This window comes from Marmota monax, unplaced genomic scaffold (genome assembly GCF_021218885.2).
Source record: "Marmota monax isolate L192 unplaced genomic scaffold, Marmota_monax_Labrador192_F-V1.1 WCK01_AAM20220418_F8-fsc00003, whole genome shotgun sequence".
NCBI lineage: Eukaryota > Metazoa > Chordata > Mammalia > Rodentia > Sciuridae > Marmota > Marmota monax.
In genome coordinates, this window is record NW_026694084.1 from 6,848,913 (window position 1) to 6,869,171 (window position 20,259).

The 20,259-nt window shown below is 40.5% G+C and overlaps 1 protein-coding gene across 2 annotated transcripts in view; it reads left to right on the plus strand.

The window, feature by feature from the left end:
- Matn2 (matrilin 2) overlaps positions 1-20,259 on the plus strand; it is a 146,807-nt gene that overhangs the window by 72,531 nt on the left and 54,017 nt on the right. For both annotated transcript variants that reach the window (XM_046464938.2, XM_046464937.2), the window contains exons 5-6: positions 919-1,041; positions 15,899-16,021. In XM_046464938.2, the coding sequence (XP_046320894.1) occupies positions 919-1,041; positions 15,899-16,021 (246 nt within the window). The remainder of the gene's footprint in view (positions 1-918; positions 1,042-15,898; positions 16,022-20,259) is intronic.

The window sequence follows — 20,259 nt, forward strand, 5'->3', positions numbered from 1 at the left end:
AATGTAGATTTTATTTTTAAAAATTGTTCAAGGCAATTAATAAGATATGCTGACTCATATAGATTTAATATTTTTAATCACTTTAATATTTTGTATTTAAAAGCACAATAATTTATGAAACTCAAAGGTCAAGGAGGTGCTATTAAAAGTGTAACCGTTGGATTGAGGGACCGATCAAGCTTTCTAGGTAATTGAATTTTTATCATACCTGTCATAAAGATACCTTTTAACCAGAGAAAATTCTCTTATAATATATTCAATCCTTTTCATACTCTCCGATTTTCTCCAATTTTTATGGCAAAATCACTGAAAGAGCTAGCTGTCTGTGGCATCCAAGTCATCTCCTTGCTGGGAAAAAATGCCAGTATGGTCTGCTGTTTGTGCCAAGGAGAGACTGAATCAGTGGTGGACTGGAGATTCCTTTAACCTTCTCGTCCTCAGACACGTTCTTGTATGCCAGTAAATGTGTGCCTGTATGTGCATGTGGGTAAATAGCTAGGGCTCAGCACTTTGTGGACGTGTAATAAATAGTGACCCCAAATGACATACTGATAACATACAGTTCTCAAGAGCCCTGGGAATATTTTCAAAGCAGTTTCCATTGGCATCAGAAAATACAAATTGATGTTAATTAAAAACTATTTAATGTATTTCATAGAGGTGAGAAATAATTCCAACTTTGAAAATATGTCTCTACATATACATAAAATTCACCAAAATATTACCAGTGGTGGCCTCTTACTGGTAGGGTTACAGATGGATTGCCTTTTATGCATTTTTTCCCAAATCTTCTAGTATGATCACATATTTATAATATGGTTTTGAATGTTATTTTAGCAAGTGCAATAGAGTTGGTCATTGCATCCCCCGGGTGCTCCTCCTCCAGAGCTGTGTTCTAACGGTGCAACTTTGCCTTAGTCCAGGATCTGTGTGCCACGGAGGACCATGCCTGTGAGCAGCTCTGTGTGAACGTGCCGGGCTCCTTCGTCTGCCAGTGCTACAGTGGCTATACCCTGGCTGAGGATGGGAAAAAGTGTGTGGGTGAGTTTCCCTGCAGCCTCACTTGGTGAGGGGGGAGAGGGGGGCACTTGACATGTGCCTCCTACACACTCAGTAACTCTCCTTTGGATTTCAACAAAGTGCTGGGTTCTTTGGTCTAGTTCTTAGGCAGAATTTGAACATTAAAGACTTCATTTATGGCTGAGGCAAGCATTTGCTCATTCAGCAAAAGACATATTTATGATAATCTATGTAAATAAAATCATCTATTACTGCATTGCTCGGAAAGGACTCCATAGATTTTCTTAAAATTTGGAGCGTATATTTTGAATGGTCTGACTTAAATATAGTTCGGGTGTTACATATGAAATTCACTTGGTGGTGGGCAGGTGTGCTGTGTGGTATTATAAGACATTGGCTGCCTTCCTCCCACAACAAGAGGCCCAGTGACCACCAGGTGTAAGCCCAGCTGTATATATTAAGACAGAGAAACAAACAGTGACCTTGGACAGTGGTCCAGGAGAGAGGTCTTAAGGGCAGTTGTTGGAACTGCAGCTCATACTTACAGTCTGCTGAGCACCTTCTGATTTGGGTGATTCCATACTGAGTGAGCAGATGAGAGATGAGAGAGAGGGGGATGATATCTGATTTGTTAACAGGTTAACAGTTCTCCTTAGCACTTGCAGGGCAGGCTAACAAATCCCTATATGTGTGTGGCACCTCCCTGTTTGTCTACAAAGCCCTTGCATGGTCTCATTCATCCTCATACCAATAAACGATGCCTGGCAAATAGTAGGTATTTAAGAAGCTGAATTGGATCTTAAGAAGATGAAAAGGACATCACTGGCATCAGAACTGGATCCTAGATCTTCTGACTGAATCCTGTGTTTTCTGTTCCATATCCCATTGCTTTCAGGAGCTCAGTTGTATCTTAGGTCCCACAAACAGTATGTGCTTATTTTTTTGCACATAGAGCTTACGTTTTCTGACCTACCTTGATTCTTAACAAGGGATATGGAAGGCAGGGGGAACACAAATGCAAAGCTGGTAGCCTGCTATTTGAGGATTTTAGGTGAACAATGAGAATATCATAGCTTTGTTTTTATGCACTAGTAGAAAATGACTCTCATAGGAGGTCCACAAGTGGAATTGGTCTCCTGAACCTTAGGATTTTTTGTTTGTTTCTTAATTTGCTGGTGGTAACCATGACAAGAGAGTCAATGGTATCATGTTTGCTAACACTAACAAAAAGAAGCCAACATGTAAACACCAATTATTATTCTTGTTTCATTAACTTTTATTATACAAGTAATATATTTTCACTAATGAACTTAAACAGTTGAGAAATATCACTATCCATTGTGTTTCTTACTATAGTTTTTCCATAGAAATATCTACTTCAAGGCCAGGCATGGTGGTACACGCCTGTATTCCCAGTGGCTAGGAAAGCGGAGGCAGGAGGATTTCAAGTTTAAAGCCAGCCTCAGCAATTTAGTGAGGCGCTAAGCAACTCAGTGAGACCCTATCTCTAATAAAATACAAAATAGGGCTGGGGATGTGGCTCAGTGGTCAAATGCCCCTGAGATCAATCCCTGGTACCAAAGAAATATCTATTTCAAAATATTTTGTTAATGTTTAACAAAATAAAGTCACGCTACTATGAGTGACTGCTAATGGGTAGTATTTATTTCTGTGGTAATAAAAAGTTCAAAAATTTATGAGGCAACAATTGTACAACTCTAAATATACTTAAAACCACTGAATTTAAATGAATGAATTTTATGAGTAAGTTATATGTCAAAGTTGTTTTAAAATTTTCCATCTTTGAATGTCTTTCCTCAGAGGAAGTATTTCCCCTGGGGGAAATACTGGGAAATGGCATTGGCCAAAGTACACTGATATATTGTGTGCATGTAGGAATATATAACAATGAATCCCATCATTATGTTCAACTATAAGACATCAATAAAAAATATGGAAGAAAAAAAAATAAAGTCATGCTATCTATTTTGTTTTATCACCTGCTCTTCTTTCCTTTACCAGTGTTCACTGGGTAGAAACTTTGGGTGCTGGAAGGGAAATCAGGCCATTGTGAGGAGGGCCAGTGCATGACCTTCAGGAAGCAGGGGAAGTAGGTCTGGCTGATGGATGAGGGAAAGAATAAGGAGAACCTTTAACCTATGTGGGTTCTTAGAAATGGATGGACCAGAAGGGCTGTCTTGGCCCTTGGGAGACTGACTGGAGGACAGTGGAAAAGCCCAGTTCTCTGAATTTTGCCAAATAATTGCCTAATCATTCTAGTGTTGTAGAGAGCCTTTGTATCTCTAAGGATTTTGTGTTTACTTCTGGGATTTAACATTTATTGAAGAGTGGCAAGCATGATCAGATAGCCTCTATGGTTGCCAGGGCCTTGTAGTGTGCTGTGCTTATTAGAGATGGGTACTTCTCCTTCTGCTGTTTATGAGCATATAAAAATGTCTGCCTTTCCTTTGGTGGTGGTGGAGCATCCTAGTAGAAGAGTGGGAAAATGGGAAAGACCCATATTCTGGCGTGAACCAGGTCCTTCAGATGATCCTAGCATCACCATGCTCATCACCATCATAGATCAGGTGCTTAACTTCAATATATGTCCTTGACCATCCCCTGGACAGTTATTTCCTGGACAGCCATTGGCCAAGCAGCTGATCTGTGAGAGGCTGAGCAGGAGAAGATGAAGCAGATCTTTGAAGCCAGTATCTTTGGATACCATATCTGAACAATTTTCAAGTTTAGTTGCTGTTCCATGGGGCTCTGCTGAATACTAGAAATGAAAGAGATTAGAGAGTACAACCATCAGAGAAGAGAGACATGGCTCTGCTGGAAGATCTGGGCAGGGCAGGGAAGCAACTGGATAGCTGTCCAAGGAAAGGACAGATAGTATGGAGGTGGCAGTGCTCTGAAAGCATGAGGACTGAGGCTGGCCTGGGAGGGGAAGGACTTGCTTCTGGAGCTGGTAGGTCAGGAAGAGACTTTCACAGTGAGCACACCAAACCAAAGGTGAGCAGGCAGCCTACACTGAGGGCGTAAGTCTGGAGGGTCTTGTCAAAGATGGGGACTCCAGGTACAGAGGCTGGTAAGGATCCTGGACATATTCCACTGGTGGCTGCTCTGGATGGCCTGTGTGTATGGGGGACATTGAGAGAAGAGTGACCATACATCCCAGTTAGTCCAGGATGATCCCAGTTTATGCCTGTTGGCCTGATTCTTAATAATGCTCCTTTTCACTTTTAAAGCCATTCCATTTTGGATGCTTAGCGACACCATCACCCTGGTTAAGATGTCCATCTCAAATTGAACAAGGAGACCAGCCCTGCTGCAGCAAGAATTCCTATAGGTATGAAGTAGGAAACAAAGATGAGGCTATCAAGAGAAACCAGATTGTTCAATGCTTTGAAAATCTGGCTAGAGAGTCTGGATTTTATTCCTGAAAAAGAGCCACTTGAAGGTTTATAATTAGGGGTGACAAATGCAAAGCCTCACTTTAGGAAACTTAATGTTGTGGTAAACTGTAAGATAGATTCCAGAGGGAAGATGGGAAGAATGGAAAGACCAGTTAGGACTCTATGGCAATTATCAGGCAAGAAGGGAGAAGAGCCAGCTGGGATTTGAGTAGTGATGGTAGGAGTGGAGAGGGAGAGAGCAGGGCATTCAGCAATCTGCTTTGAAAACAAAGGAGAAGGAAAAGTCAAAAGGGGCTCCGTGAACTTGAGCTTCCAGGACTCTGAGAGTGATAGCAACTGTGATGGAAGAATGACAGGAACAGGTTTAGAAAACCAAATGAGCCCCAGCAGCTTGGGAGACTGAGGCAGGAGGATTGCAAGTTCAAAGTCAGCCTCAGCAACTTAGTGATGCCCTAGGCAACTTAGGAAGACCCTGTCTCTAAACGAAGGGCTGGGGATGTGGCTCAGTGGTTAAGTGTGTGCTTGGGTTCCATCCCTGGAACCAAAAGAAAGAAAGAAAGAAAAATAAAAAAAGGAAAAGAAAACTGAAGGAGCAGTTTTCGGCAAGGTGAGCTTGGAGTTAAGGTGGGTTACCAGAAAGCAGAAAACACAGCACCAACGTGACAGAGACAGCTTAGAACCAATAATGCTGTCAGAAACAGCATGGTTTTTACTTTCTCCATTTTTTAAATTTTGTTACTTGTTTTGAAGGCATCAGGACCTTCAAATCAGGAAGGCCCAGGCTTATATCCCTGTTCTAGAACTTACTAGGTGTGTGTCTTTAAATAATTTAATTTCTGAGCCTAATTTTTCTCACCCATAATGTGGAGTAACAATACCTACCACAGGAGATCGTGGGGTATAAGATATTGAGCAATGTTCCCAGTACACACTAGGCACTGACTATTATCATAACACCTGTAATAATCATCTTTTCCTGGATAACGGTGAAGCACAGAAGGAAGTGGAGGATCTAGCCTTCAATTGCAGCCAACTATAAGGGTGGGAAAATATCTTTGAAGGGACAGTCTAAGCTGGGCAAGGGGCAGTAGGGAAGAGAGGACTGAGAGAGAGAGAGAGACAGACAGACAGACAGGGGAAGAACATCAGAAAAGCAATCACATGTAATGGGGAAGAGGCCAAGTCCGTACCATGTCTTGCTTCAGCAGGGCCAAAGTGAACAGAATATGGACAAGAAGTCATAGATTTCTACCATGTATTTCAGAACCCCCTGTTGTGTTCTCTGCTAAGCACGAGGGATGTAAAGATGACTAAGAAGCCATCAGTAATGATCAAGAGGGGTGCAATAAAGGGAAGATATCAAAGATCGGGAGTAAGTGATAAGAAAGCAGCAGTAGCAGATCTAACCTCTTTAATTAAAGAAGTTTGGTAGAAGTTAACCTTGGCCAGCTACCTGTGCAGTGGTTTTTCGACTTCAACATAGCAGCAGTTCCGGTACATTGATTCATCCTAGAGTTATGACTGTGACTTGCATGAAAATTCAATTCTCAGCTACTGACTCAGGATTTTTTATTCAGCATTTCCACACATTTGAGTTAATAGAACATTAAATTTGAGTACCAGAGTCCCATCTCCCTGACCACTCATTTCACTGTTGACAGTACTGAATGCATTTCCAGATTTAGTTGATTAATGGTGAGTTACCGACTATGATCCTCCGATTGCTTTAGTGAAGTCTCTGAATTTGTAATTCATTAGCTGACACTGAAGCTAAGTTATTGTGATCCAAAACTGTACATTTTTCAAAGACTATTTATCTGTATCTTTGAGGTGAATTTTCTGCTGTAATTGCTCTCACCTGATGGTTACTGATTGTATTTTGGGGTAATTTTGGTCCTATTTTCTTCTTATTTGCCCAAGCAGGTTGTAAACCCTTGAGGACAGAAGTCACTTGTACTTTTCATCTTTCAGAGTAGACTTCCAGTACATTTTTATTGAATCATTGATTGAGATTAAATGACTGATCCCAATCTCAAGCATTCATGTAAAAAATATTTGCCTTTGGTTGGTTTTTAAAGTACATAATCAATTTTTGCTTTTTTGTCTTCTTAGTCCATTCATGTTACTATAACAGAATACCCCAAACTGAGTAATTATAAATAATAGGAATTTATTTCTCACAGTTCTTGAGGCTGAAAAGTCCAAGATCAAGGCACTGACAGATTCGGTGCCTGATGAGGGCTTCTCTCTGCTTCCAAGATGGTGCCTCGAACACTGTGTCCTTTCTCAGTGGAAGGTTGAGGGGTGAAAAGTAGCTAAGGGCATTGTGAAACCTCTTTTATGAAGGACTAACTCCCATTAGCAAGGGAAGAGCCCTCATGACCTAATCACCTCCTGAAGGCCCTGTTAATATTTTTGTTTTGGAGATTAAGTTTCAACATGAATTTTTAGAGGGACACAAACATTCAAGTCCTCACATTTTTTTTTTTAAAGTACAGATGTATATAAAGTTAAAATCTGGAAGTTGCTTCTCCCAATTTCACTTCCTACAGGCAATCATTACTAAAAGTTCAGCTTATCCTTTCTGCCCTTCTTCTAAGAAAACATATGTGTGATATTTGCTTGTCATGCATGGTTTAGCACAATGCCTTACACAATAACTACTGGGTAAATTGTTATAAAATGAATGAAGGACATTTAGGTATCTCTTTGCTCCCCAGTTCTGTCCTACCTGATTGGAGACTTTGCATGATAAAAGTATAAACTACATTTCAGCATTTCCACACATTTGAGTTAATAGGACATTATGAATGTTACTAAGTCCTAGGACCTGTTTGAAATCTTTTGCATGTATTACAACAACCCTATGAGACAGGTACTACTGCTATCCACATGCTATACCTCTTAACCTTTCTATATTTCAATGTTGCTCTTTTCAAAAAATATTTTTTATAGTTGTCGATGGATTTTTGTTTTTATTTACTTATATGCAGTGCTGAGAATCCAACCCAGTGCCTCACACATGTTAGGCAAGAGTTCTACCACTGAGCCACAACCCCAGCCCCTATCTTTCTATATTTCAGGTGCTTTATCTATAAATTGAGGATAATAATGCTTACCTTAAAGAATCATTTAGAGGGTTAAATGAGTTAATGTGTGTGAAACAATTAGTAAAGTGCTAAGTACTCATTAACATTATTATCACACAATGTCTGAGAGTCAACTGATAAACATTAGTTGAATCTTAATTTATATATTCTTTTTTTAAATTTTTTTTTAGAGAGAGAGAGAGAGAGAGAGGGAGAGAGAATTTTTTAATATTTATTTTTTAGTTTTTGGCGGACACAACATCTTTGTTTGTATGTGGTGCTGAGGATCGAACCCGGGCCAAACACATGCCAGGCAAGCGCACTACCGCTTGAGCCACATCCCCAGCCCCAATTTATATATTCTTTATGAATTCTTTTCTTCTTATGAAATCCTTCATTTAATAATATGTCTAAAATATGGTACATTTAAAAACTCATCTGGAGGTCCCTACATCTCCAGAGTGAAGGTAGTGTTTAGCTTGGGGATTTAGCATGGCATCAATGCAGTCTTTCCAACTTTCTCCAACATTCTTTGGTATCAGTTATCCTCAGTGAGGAAGGTATGGTTGCTATTTGTTTGGGGGACAAGGAAGATGGATGGTTGGATCGAAAAATCAGATTTTAATTAATCAGCTAATGCCTCATGTTTGAAACACGCCCCCAGCACCCCTAGGATATTAAGTATTGAATTTCTTCCTGTGTTTACTAGGACTGTCATAAAAATATGCAACAGGCTGTGTGATCTAAACAATAGAAATACAATCTCTTATGGTTCCGGAGGCTGGAAGTTCAAGATCAAGATGTCAGTGTGTTGGTTTCTTCTGGGATCTCTGTCCTTAGCTTGTTGATGGCTGTCTTGCTGCATCCTCACATGGTCTTTCCTCTGTGTCCATGCATCCCTGGTACCTTTGTTGTGTTCAAATTTCCTGTCTTTTTTTTTTTTTTTTGGTACCAGGGATTGAACACAGGGGCACTTAACCACTGAGCCATCATATCCCCAAGCCCTATTTTGTATTTTATTTAGAGACAGGGTCTCACTGAGTTGCTTAGCACCTCGTTTTTGCTGAGGCTGGCTTTGAACTTGTGATCCTCCTGCCTCAGCCTCCAGAACCTCTGGGATTACAGACGTGCGCCACCGTACCCGGCCTAGAATTTCCTCTTATAAGGTTACCAGTCCTATTGGTTAAGGACCATCCTAACAGCCTCATTTTAACTTATTTGCCTCTTTAAACATCCTATCTTTAAATAGAGTCACTATTCTGAGGCACTAGGGGTAAATACTTCAATATATGAACCATAACACTCCCCTATTATTATCAAAATCAGTTAGAAACCTCTGAGTTTTTCAGTTCTGCATACAGAAATTCAGTTGTGCCTTGGAGAAGAGAGGTTGTGTGAGTCTGCCTCTACATGTGTGTCCAAGATGTGCTCAGCAAGTAAGTTGATTCTACCATCCTCTAAATGACACATTCAGTTTTTCTTACTGTGTCATCAGTACACTTTAAAATCCAAATGCTCCTCTTTAAAATATCCTGTTTCTACAGACTGATCCCTGCTGTGAAAACCCGGGGATGTGAGCAGATTATAAATCAGAAATGTCAATCTTAGTTTCTATTACTTTGCATCAAAGTGTCATTTATCCTTGAAGACAGCTGAATAATGTCTTACATATTGGGCAGACCCTGAATCTGGCAAAACTGACTTCCAGCTCTAGGATCTTAGCACTTTGTGATCTGGAGGGCCAAAGAGCCACAGCCAGGAAATTACTGAACTCTTTCCATTTATAGAGGAGAATGTAGAAATTTCAGGATGAAATGACCGAAAAAGGATTTTCTTGAATGGATTTGGAACAACAGGGGCATTGCTAAGTTGACACACAAAGGACCCCTCCATACCTCTGCCCCCTATCCTTGGCCTTTCTTTTCTTTTTTTTTTTTTTAACAAATACAATTTTGCAACCAAGGAAGTTATGCAATAACACAAAACATTTGGTTAAGAATGTCAGAGTTGAATGGACTAGATCTCTCTTGAACTTAAAACACTTTGAGTTTCCTGTGCCTGGAAATGGGTTCAGCTGCTACACGGGTGGCCTCATCTGCTGTCCCCAGCAGCCTAGCAGTGAGTCAATGGGTGGCTCTCAAATTAGGCCGGGATTTGACACTTTGGAATTTTATAGACAAGGGTCTTGGAATCCAACAGTGCCTGAATCCTGCCTTTCTCCCCTTAGTTCCACAGAGAACTGCATACACAAAGACAAAAGCTGCTTAAGAATCAAAATTCAGGAGAAGTCATCTTGTCCCATACAATTGGGCATGTGGTGCTGATTGGGAACCGTCATTCCTAGGACTAGATTTGTAGCTCAGTGGTCGAGTGCTTGCCTAGCATATGCAAGACCTTGGGTTCAACCTGCAGTGTCACAAAAACAAACAATAACATAAACTACAATAACTACATGTCTAAATCTACCCTAGTAATTTTTGTTTAAAACACATAAGTGTACATGTAATAGCAATTACCATTAAAAGTTCTTTGAAAAATACTAAGTAGGTCAAAGAAAAAAATATATTTAAAAATCTTTGTTGCATAAATCATACCCACAATATGTCATCTACAACTGTCAGTTTAGAGCTCTTTAATTTGAACCAAGCATTTGAAGAGCTCTATAAACCAATCTAAGGGCAGAATCCTTATAAATATTAATAAAAATTTCCCAGTCTTTTACACTTGTTTATCTATGCCTGATCCTACAGTGGTTTTGGATAGCAAAGTGCCTCAAGTCTTTCCAAAACTATCAATTTAATTTTTAGTTTTTAAAAAATCTCAGTTTTGGGGCTGGGGTTGTAGCTCAGCGATAGAATGCTCGCCTAGCACATGCAAGGCCCTGGGTTCGATCCTCAGTACCACGTAAAAATAAATAAATAAAATAAAATCATTGTGTGCAACTGCAACTAAAAATAAATATTTAAAAGAAAAAAATCAGTTTCTCTTGGTACTTATTATTTTATTGAGTTTTGTTATATTTAAATTAATTATCATAATATGGATAAGTGGCATATATAGATTTAGAAGCAAAAATGAATTTGTCTCTTTTTAATGAGAGTCTCTCAAATTTTAACATCCATAAGAATCCCCTGGAGAGCTTGTTAAAATGTATTTCTGTATTCCTGACTAGTGATATATGTCTGTAAAACCACCTCAGGAAGCTGAGAAATGAGGATTTTGCAAGTTCAAGGCCAGCATCAGCAACTTAGTGAGACCCTGTCTTTTTTTTTAAATATTTTTTTAGTTGTAGTTGGACGCAATACCTTTATTTTATTCATTTTTAGGTGGTGCTGAGGCTCGAACCCAGCATCTCGCAAGGGCTAGGCAAGCGCTCTACCACTGAGCTACAACCCAGCTCCGAGACCCTATCTTAAAATAAAAAATAAAAATAAAATAGGGCTGGGGATGTGACTTAGTGATTAAGTGCCTTTGAGTTCAATCCCCAGTACAAGAAAAACAAAAAAACATATTCCTGGCCCCGTACCCAGAGTTTCTGATTCAGTAGAGCCTAAGAATTGGCATTACTGACAGTTTTCAAATGACAGTTGTCGCAGATGGTTTTTCAAGCCAAACTCTGAGGATTAATACTTCGTAAACATACAACTAGAACAGTGGGAGAAGTACACAAGTGTTCTAGAGCACAGGTGAGCCACCATGGCTGCTTTATAAGCATTTTGCAACTGAGGAAGTTATATAATGAGAGAAGTGCGTGGATGTTCCAAACCACAGACGTTCCAACTGCCTGGCGCTTTTGGCATGTTCCAGACTTCAGGTTCCAGATGGTAGGAGGGAAGAAAAGCATTGATTGATCAAGAGTTGGCTAAGTGAAGGTCAGTTAGAAGAACTACTTCTATACAACATTTTTTTTTTTAAACACTTGGGCCAACATTGGATACTTTATTCTATAGCATTCTGGGAGAAGGTAAGTTTGGAGTGTGTGGCTTAGTCTTGAGACATAAACAAAACCTCCAATTTCTCCCCATTCTAATTATGGTACCAGCATAAAAATGGGGTGTCCCTTGAGAGACAGAAATTTCTGGGATCAGAGATTACACCTTTTGGTGTGAAAGAGAAGCTCAAGAGAGAGGTAAGAGTCTGAGTTTCTGTCTTTGGTGACTGTACATCATTGTAGCACCATATATATCCTAGCACCTAGACGTCAGATGAACAGCACCTCTTTTGGAAGGGGTACTGAAAAGTGGGTGGCCAGAGATCAGATTGACTGACTGATGGCTGACACCCATATCAGGGATTGGGAGGCTTTCAAGATGGTGGGCCAGGCTCAGCATGAGATTGAAGGTGGGGATTGCCAACAACTAACAGAGGCCCACATGAGCCACAGCATGGTCAATTCCTATGACATACAGACTGCATCATGTGCCAGGGTTTGATTTTCCTTAATTTCAACATCCCCAACATGACTATTAAATCGTTTAACAATCCATTGAGTCTTGAAAGATGAAAAATGATTCTTGAAAGATGATCCAGAAGGATCTGGAACTAATTAGTATTTATATTATGACTCAATTCCAGCAACTGGCGCACGTCCCATGACATTCAGACCCTGAGACAGTGTAGATATCTTGCTCCCACCATAACAACTTATGTATTAAACCACAAATATTAGGTGATATTTGAACTGTTTAGAGAGGTGAAGTTACAAAAATAATACTTTAGACTAAAATATTATGAAGTCTAGAAACAAAAGAATAAACACTACACAGGCTCTTACCTCTTAAAAATTTTTAGTTTTTCCCTTTGCATATTTTAGTTATTATGTTAAATGTGTCATTATCTTGTCCATACATCTATTTTTAAAAATGATACTTACATATTAATTGTGAAGATTCTAATTCCTGGTTCTTTGTGTGTGTGTATGTGTATATATATATATATATATATATATATATACATATATATATATATATATATATATATATATATATATATTTTAGTTGTAAACGGACACAATGTCTTTATTTATTTATTTTTATTTGGTGCTGAGGATCGAACCGAACCCAGTGCCTCACACGTGCGAGGCAGGTGCTTTACCACTGAGCTACAGCCCCAGCCCTCCTGGTTCTTATTTACAATTTTTTGATATTAGTATTGAAAGAAAAGTGACCACAACACTCAGAGCAGCCAAAAGATCTTTATTGCAGCAGTGCAACAAAGAGAAAAAAAAGGAGAGAGAGAGAGAGAGAGAGAGAGAGAGAGAGAGAGAAAAGAGGAGAGATGAAGAGGGAGAGAGCAAGAGCAAGAGAGAGACAGAGAGAGGGCGCAAGAAAGACAAAGAGAGCAAGAGAGAGAGAACAAGTGAGAGGGGGGCCTGGCAGGAGGGAGTTTTTATAGCCCAAATCTAATGGGGCCTCTGGGTCTGCAAGCTGCCTTGTTGGCCCAAGGGGGGGTTAAGTGTTCAGCCTTAAGCAGGGTTGAATGTTCAGACTTGAGGCAAACAGGTGATAAAGGACCAGATAGAGGGGGGTTTGAGTGCGTGGGCTATCTTGCAGCCAACATCTGTTCAGCCTGCCCTGCAGACAACAGAGTTCAGCCTGCTCTGCACCCAACAAGTATCTCCTCAAACATTATAGAGGGCAACAGTTTTTTTTTTTTAAGGGAAAAAGTTATCCATGATCTTATCACCATAACAATGAGCATTCTTATTTCTAATTTCCAGGCTTTCTTTTAGAAAATCTGGGTATAATCACTGTGAATATGCAACTTTGAGAACTACTTTGTTTTTTTTTTTTTTTACTAGCTTTTATTTGTTTCCTATTTATAATTTGGTCACTATATCATAATGTTAATGTCTACCTAATGCCCCAAATGCAATTCTTCTCCTTTCCCCACAAAACCTGCTCCACCTCCACCTTCCCCATCTCAGTTAACGGCCACACCATCTTTTCATTGCTCACTCCAAAACCCCCAGAGCCAGCTTACTTATTTTTTTTTCTCTTGCTTTGCCTCTAATTCAACAAGAATCCCGTGGACCCCACCTTCAACATACACCTAGAGTATTAGTTTCCTAGGGATGTTATAACAAATCTCCCTAACCAGTGCAACTTAAAACAGCAGCAATGTCTCAGAGGAGAAATGGCTAGAAATCTAAAATCAGGTGCAGCAAGACCCTGCTGCCTCTGAAACTTGAGGAGGGGGAATCCTTCCTTGCTTCTTCCTAGTCCTGGTGGTGGCTGTCAATCCTTGTTGTCCTCAGCTTGTAGCTGCATTGAGGTCTGTCCTCATGAGGCATTATCTGATGTATCTGTCTTCACGCGGTGTTCTCTTATAAGATATCAATCATAAGGGATTAGGGCCTACCCTATGACCTATCTTAACTGGTTACCATGGCAAAGACCCTGTTTCAAATAAGGCCACCTCAGGAGTTAGGACTAAGTTGTATGTTTTGGGGAGCACAATTCAACCCATGAACCTTCAAACACCTCCCCCCATCCTGGTGTAAGCCTCTTACTTCTTGCTGTGGTAGGCTCTTGGCTGGTTTTCTGCTCTCATTTGTCCTCCCTCGTCTGTTTATTTGTTTATTTTTTCATGGGGGGTATCAGGGATTGAACCCAGGGGCCCCTAACCACTGAGCAACATCCCCAGTCCTTTTAAAAATTTTTAATTTTAAGACAAGTTCTCGCTAAGTTGCTTAAGGCCTTGCTAAGTTGCTGAGGCTGGCTTTGACTTGCAATCCTCCTGCCTCAGCCTTCCGAGCAGATGGAATTATAGGTGAGCACCGCCACACTCGACTCCATTGTCTCTTCCTGACTCCTCTGTTCAGAATCTTCCATTGACTCCCAACTCACAAAGATAGAAACCAAAGTCCTTGCAGTGGCCTACGGGTCCCTCCTGACTGCATCCTTCTCATTCCTTACCTTTCTCCATGCTCCACCTGGCCTCTTCATGGACACACAGCGCACCAGACATATTCCCACCTCCTGGCCTTGGCACTTGCTGTTCCCATTGTCAAGGATGCTGTCTCTCAGATGACCTCATGGCTGGTACCTTACTCAAGTCTCTGCCTGACTGCCACCTTCTTAGAGAGGCCTTTCCTACCACTTCCACCACACCTCATCTTCCCTCCCACCTGCCCTCTTCCCCACAGGCCCTATTCCACTTTGCTGTATTATTTTTTTCCAGAACATTCTCCATCTTCCAAGAGACAGTTTTCTTTACTGATTTATTTTATATTTTGTTTATTCCTACCACCACCACCACCATCCAAATATAAGCACCTTGAGGACTGGAATATTTGCCTTATACTAGGCACCTAAAACAGGGCCTGGCCCATAGAAAATACTCAGTATTTGTGGAATTAATGAGAAGCAGGCCAGTGCACTTTCTCATAAATTACTAAACCATTTATATTTATTATCATATGTTCATCTTATTTTCCAGATATATTTGGTCATTGTAAGTAATGCTACGATCAGTAGTTTATTGTATATAATTTACTTATCCACTCCCTGACCTTTTTCAGTTATTTCACTGGGGATGCATTTGCAGGATGAACACTGTCAAATTGACTTCCATAGGGTTTTTATTAATTTACACTACCATCATGAATAACTCTGTGTTCACACTGCCTTGCTTTCTTTTTTTTATTGTACTTTTCATTTTTTTTTAATTTGTTCTACTTGACAGCAGAATGCATTCCAATTCATCGTACACGAATGGAGCATAACATTTCAATTCTCTGGTTGTACACAGTGTAGAGACTCACCATTTGTGCAATCATACATGCACTTAGGGTAATGATGTCCATCTCATTCCACCATCTTTTCTACCCGCACTGGGTTTTTAATCTCACCTTTATTTTTGCCAGTTTAGTAATATAAGTATGACTAGTGATTATTTTGACTTTAATTTGCATTTTTTTTTTCTGGTAACTGGAGATTGAACCTAGTGGGGAATTGCTACTAAGATACATATTCAACCCTTTTATTTTTTATTTCAAATAGAATCTTGCTTAGTTGCTTAGGGCTTTGCTAAGTTGCCGAGTCTGGCCTTGAATTTGTGATCCTCCTGCCTCAGTCTCTGAGTTGCTAAGATTACAGGTGTACACCAGCTAATTTAGATTTTTTTTTTAACTATTCTTAACTTTTTCATATATTCTTTAGTTTAACTTCTGTTATGAATTGTCTGATATAGACTCCTGAAGTTTTTCTGAGGGGTCAGAAGCCTTTCATTTATACTTACTTATTTATTCTTTTGGGGAGGCAACAATATTGATCCTGATTTATATTTGTTGTAGTTATGCTTCCATTCTGCCATTCTTTTTTATTCTGTATTACTAATTAAATTCTGAATGTGTTTTATTTTCTGCAGCTGTGGACTACTGTGCCTCAGAAAACCATGGGTGTGAATACGAGTGTGTAAATGCTGATAACTCCTACTTGTGCCGATGCCGTGAAGGATTTACCCTTAACCCAGATAAAAAAACATGTGCAAGTAAGTTACATACACACACACATACACACACTCGATGCTAATGCTATGGGGATTGTGGCCATGGAAATCTCCCAAGCATAGATTTGCATAGGATTATGTCTGCCCCTATTCCTTCCCTAGGCCTTTCTGAATTGTCCTAAGACTATAGCCCACTCTTTGTTAACATCACCATTCAGTGTATTTGCAAAGGGTATCTTTTGTTGAAGACCACATGTGGGTGTGTTCTTCCAGCATCTGCTGAGTGTGTTGCCAATCAGACCACTTTCCTCTGTGCTGCCTCAGCCTGGCTGTGTCCGGCAGTATTAACAGGGCTTGAGGAATATTTTCACTGAAGCTTTGTGGCTTGTGGGCTCCAGCTCTGACTCTACACAAGTACCAGAAAATCGCTGAGCCAAAGAGAACTGAGCGCGGTTTCTTCTGGGTGGGGTAGGGATAGGTGGATGGCATTTCGCAGAGAAATGCTCAAATTTTTTGTTTGAGCTGTTTAGTTCTCTTTGACTTTCAGTGTATACTTAAATTTCAAAATTAATTTTAGCTCCCCAAATTGGAACATAAAAATCTATAAACTAAAGGTGATCACTAGCTTTACAAAAGGATTACAAATGTGTTCTTTTAAACATAAAAGTATGTGAGAGCCCCTGAAGTTGGTGTGTGTGTGGATTACTATCCTGCTGTAGGGAGGGTCACTTGAGAGAAGCTTGTTTTTAAAATATTGGGGACCAATGTTTTTAATAAGTGAGGTTTAATTAGAATGTCATCTTTGAAACGTATCAATGAGAAAATAAGGTTTTTATTTGTAAAGAAAGTTCAAGTGCCTTCAACCTTTCTAAAATGCACTCACTATATAAAGCTGTATTGACCTATAGATTTTAAAAAAGCATCCCGAACCTAAACTAATCTCCTATTCTTTAATCCCTTAATATCAGCAGCTTCTTTTTAAAAATATTTATTTTTTATTTTTGGTGGACACAATATCTTTATTTTATTTTTATGGGGTGCTGAGGATTGAACCCAGTGCCTCATGCATGCTAGGTTAGCATCCTACCATAGAGTACAACCCCAGCCCCTCAGCAGCATCTTTACACTGGAGCTAGAGGCAGGAGGTGTATAGAACAGTAAGGGACACATTAAGTAAAAAATGTACATTTCTGAGCTGGGCATGGTGGTGCACACCTGAAATCCCAGTAGATTGAGAGGCTGAGGCAGGAGGATCATGAGTTCAAAGCCAGCCTCAGCAAAAACGAGGGGCTAAGCAACTCAGTGAGACCCTGTCTCTAAATAAAATGCAAAATAGGGCTGGGGATGTGGCTCAGTGGTTGAGAGGCCCCTGGGTTCAATCCCTAGGACCCTCCACCCCAAAATGCACCTTTCTGAAGCCCCAAGCATGAGCCAACAGGAGTGAACAGGGCAAGGTCCTCCTTGGAGGACTTTCATTCACCAGGCAAAGAAGGATTAGTTGGGGCTCCAGGAGAAGGAAACCTATGTAAGGATGGGAAGAAAACAGGGGAGTCTGGATCTTCATACCCAGCACATGATTGGCGTTTGGTTGGTTGTTTTGTTTGCAGAGAGAATGAGTGAATGAGTGAGTGGACTGCTCTCTGCCCAGTCTCCATTCCCTTCTGAGCACTCTGAACTATGAAACAGCAGTCAGCTGGGGTAACGTTCCAGGAGTTGTGGTTTCTGGGCTGATGAGTCAGTACTCCCCATCAGAGGGGGGCATGCACTGCTGGTTCAAACCCCAGTTCCTCTGCCTTTTCTCTGGGCCATCTTGGGCAATTATTTTATGCCTCAGTTTCTTCAACTGTAACAGGGGATGACAACACTGCCTACTTTGTAGAATTATCTTGAAGCCTAAATGAGATGATTTATAGAAAGTGTTTAGCAAATTGCCTGGTGCTAAGTAAAGTTCTTGTGCAAGATGATACTGGCTTCAAAGACTTTTAGCATTTATTGGGCATATACCACATGCTTAGGCTAAGTTTAAATGTACATAAAAAACTAAGATTTTCACTGGAAGTTGGTGGGAAACACAAGTCATCTCTGTGCAGTCACAATGCCAGAAGGGATGTGACTGAGGGATACAGTGTGATGCAGATAGGACCCACCGCAAGAGTTAAGGGAAGGAGGCAAGTGGAACCAGCACAGGTGGAACTGCTGCCTCACTGGGATAAGGAATGAGGAAAACAGATCCTATCCAGTCTACAGAAAGTCATCCCTGGCTGGAGTCACCTGATTTCCAGCCCCCTCCCCCCCCAGCCCAGTTCCCAGACCTGCACCATCTCCCGCACACTGTGGCTCAGCCTGTCTCCTGTTCCTAATTCCTTAGGATATAGAGAATCCAAGTCTCAGGATGGTGCAGGCAAAGAGGAGGGCTGAGTCCTGGAGTCAGACCATGCAAGTAGATACCACAGTGGAGGGGCCTGGGAAAGGAGGTTTGGCGGGGAGTCAGAGCAGGACTGATCCAGCTGGGAGGTCTCACCAGCAAGGCTCGGAGCCGGGAGTTCAGCTATCTCTGGGCCCTGTCAAGACCCAGACGCTGGCCACCCCAATGCGTGGGCAGAGCAGAGCGCTGGGAAATCTGGGGGTCTGAACAGGCAGCACCAGGGTGATCTGACCTCGAGAGAGGACATTTTACCACCCTGCTTGTGGGTGGGCAGGAGCTCGACCTGGAAGAGGGCCGGTCAGAGAATGGAGTCACTCTGAGGACTTGAAAAATTGAGGGTAGGAAATAAGCTGAAGGCCCACTTGTGGGAGCTGAGACACTCAAGCAAGCACTCCAGATTTGTGACAGGGACAAGAATAAGCACTGAAAAATAGGAACCAGTGGCAAAGGCAGAAACACAGTGTGGAGGTAGAAGCTGAGTCATGGCAGCCTCCCTATTAGCAATTACCGAGCCATCGCAGCTTCTGGCCAAGGCAGTGTGGCTGCTGCTGTCATGTTGAAAGATTTTTTTTTTAATTAATTTATTTTTTTATTGGTTGTTCAAAACATTACAAAGCTCTTGACATATCATATTGAAAGATTTTTTTAAAAATGTTTTTCTTACTTCTTTTAAGGTCTCCAGAACATAATAAATATAAATTTATTACATGTAAATGTAAATTTCTTACATTTCAGTCTCTATTTTTAACCAAAAGTATCCTTGAAAGCTAATCTAATTAGTAAGTGTGCACTTATTGTCTAAAAAAGGTATTCTAGTTAATATACCAAGCATCATTAATTTATAATTAATGTACATGATTAGAGCTCCACGTTCCTGAATAAGCAAGATAATTTAGAATAAGTGGTATTCAAAAAAAGCTTTACCTTTTCTATCAGTTCTTTTTTTTTAGTATTTATTTTTTAGTTGGATACAATATTTTTATTTATTTATTTTTATGTGGTGCTGAGGATTGAACCCAGGGCCTCATATGAGCTAGGCGAGTGCTCTACTGCTGAGTCACAACCCCAGCCCCTCGATCAGTTCTTTATGCTAAAGCAACCCATCCAAATCAGTCTGAACATTTTCCAGAGAAAAGAGTAGAAATGCTTAGGTACCATCAACTTGAAAAATATTGGCAAGATATATTTATTGTGGTTAAATATACATAACATAAAATTTACCACTGTAGTCATTTGTAAATGTATAGTTCAGTGGCAGTAAGTACATCACCTTGCACAACCATCCCCACCATCCATCTCTAGAACTTTCTCATCACCTCAAAACTGAAACTCTATACTCATTAAACAATATCTCCCTAATCACTGACACACATGGACCCCAGTCCCTGGCAACCTCTGCTTTCTGGCTCTGCAAATTTGACTATTCTAGGTACTTCAGTTAAGTAGACTGGTATTACCATACCATTGCCCTTCTGTGTCTGGCTTATTTCACTTAGCACAGTGTCCTCAAGGTTCATCCACACTGTAGCACGTGTCTGAATCTCCTTTCTCTTGGAGGCTGAATAATATTCTATTGTATGTATATGCCACATTTTGTTTATCCATGAACACTTTGCTTACTTCCACCTCTTGGTGATTGTGAATAGTGCTGCTATGCACTTGGGTGTACAAGTATCCATTTGAGTCCCTGCTCTCCATTCTTTGGGGTGTGTACCTAGAATCGTTGGATCGTATGATGCAAGATGTTGTTAGGTCTAATTTGAAACCCTTACTCTTGAGCCAAGCTGGAGAAAGAACACTTTCAGGTTCAGGGTATTTTTTCCCTACATATTTTTATGGTGCATTACAGTTGTAC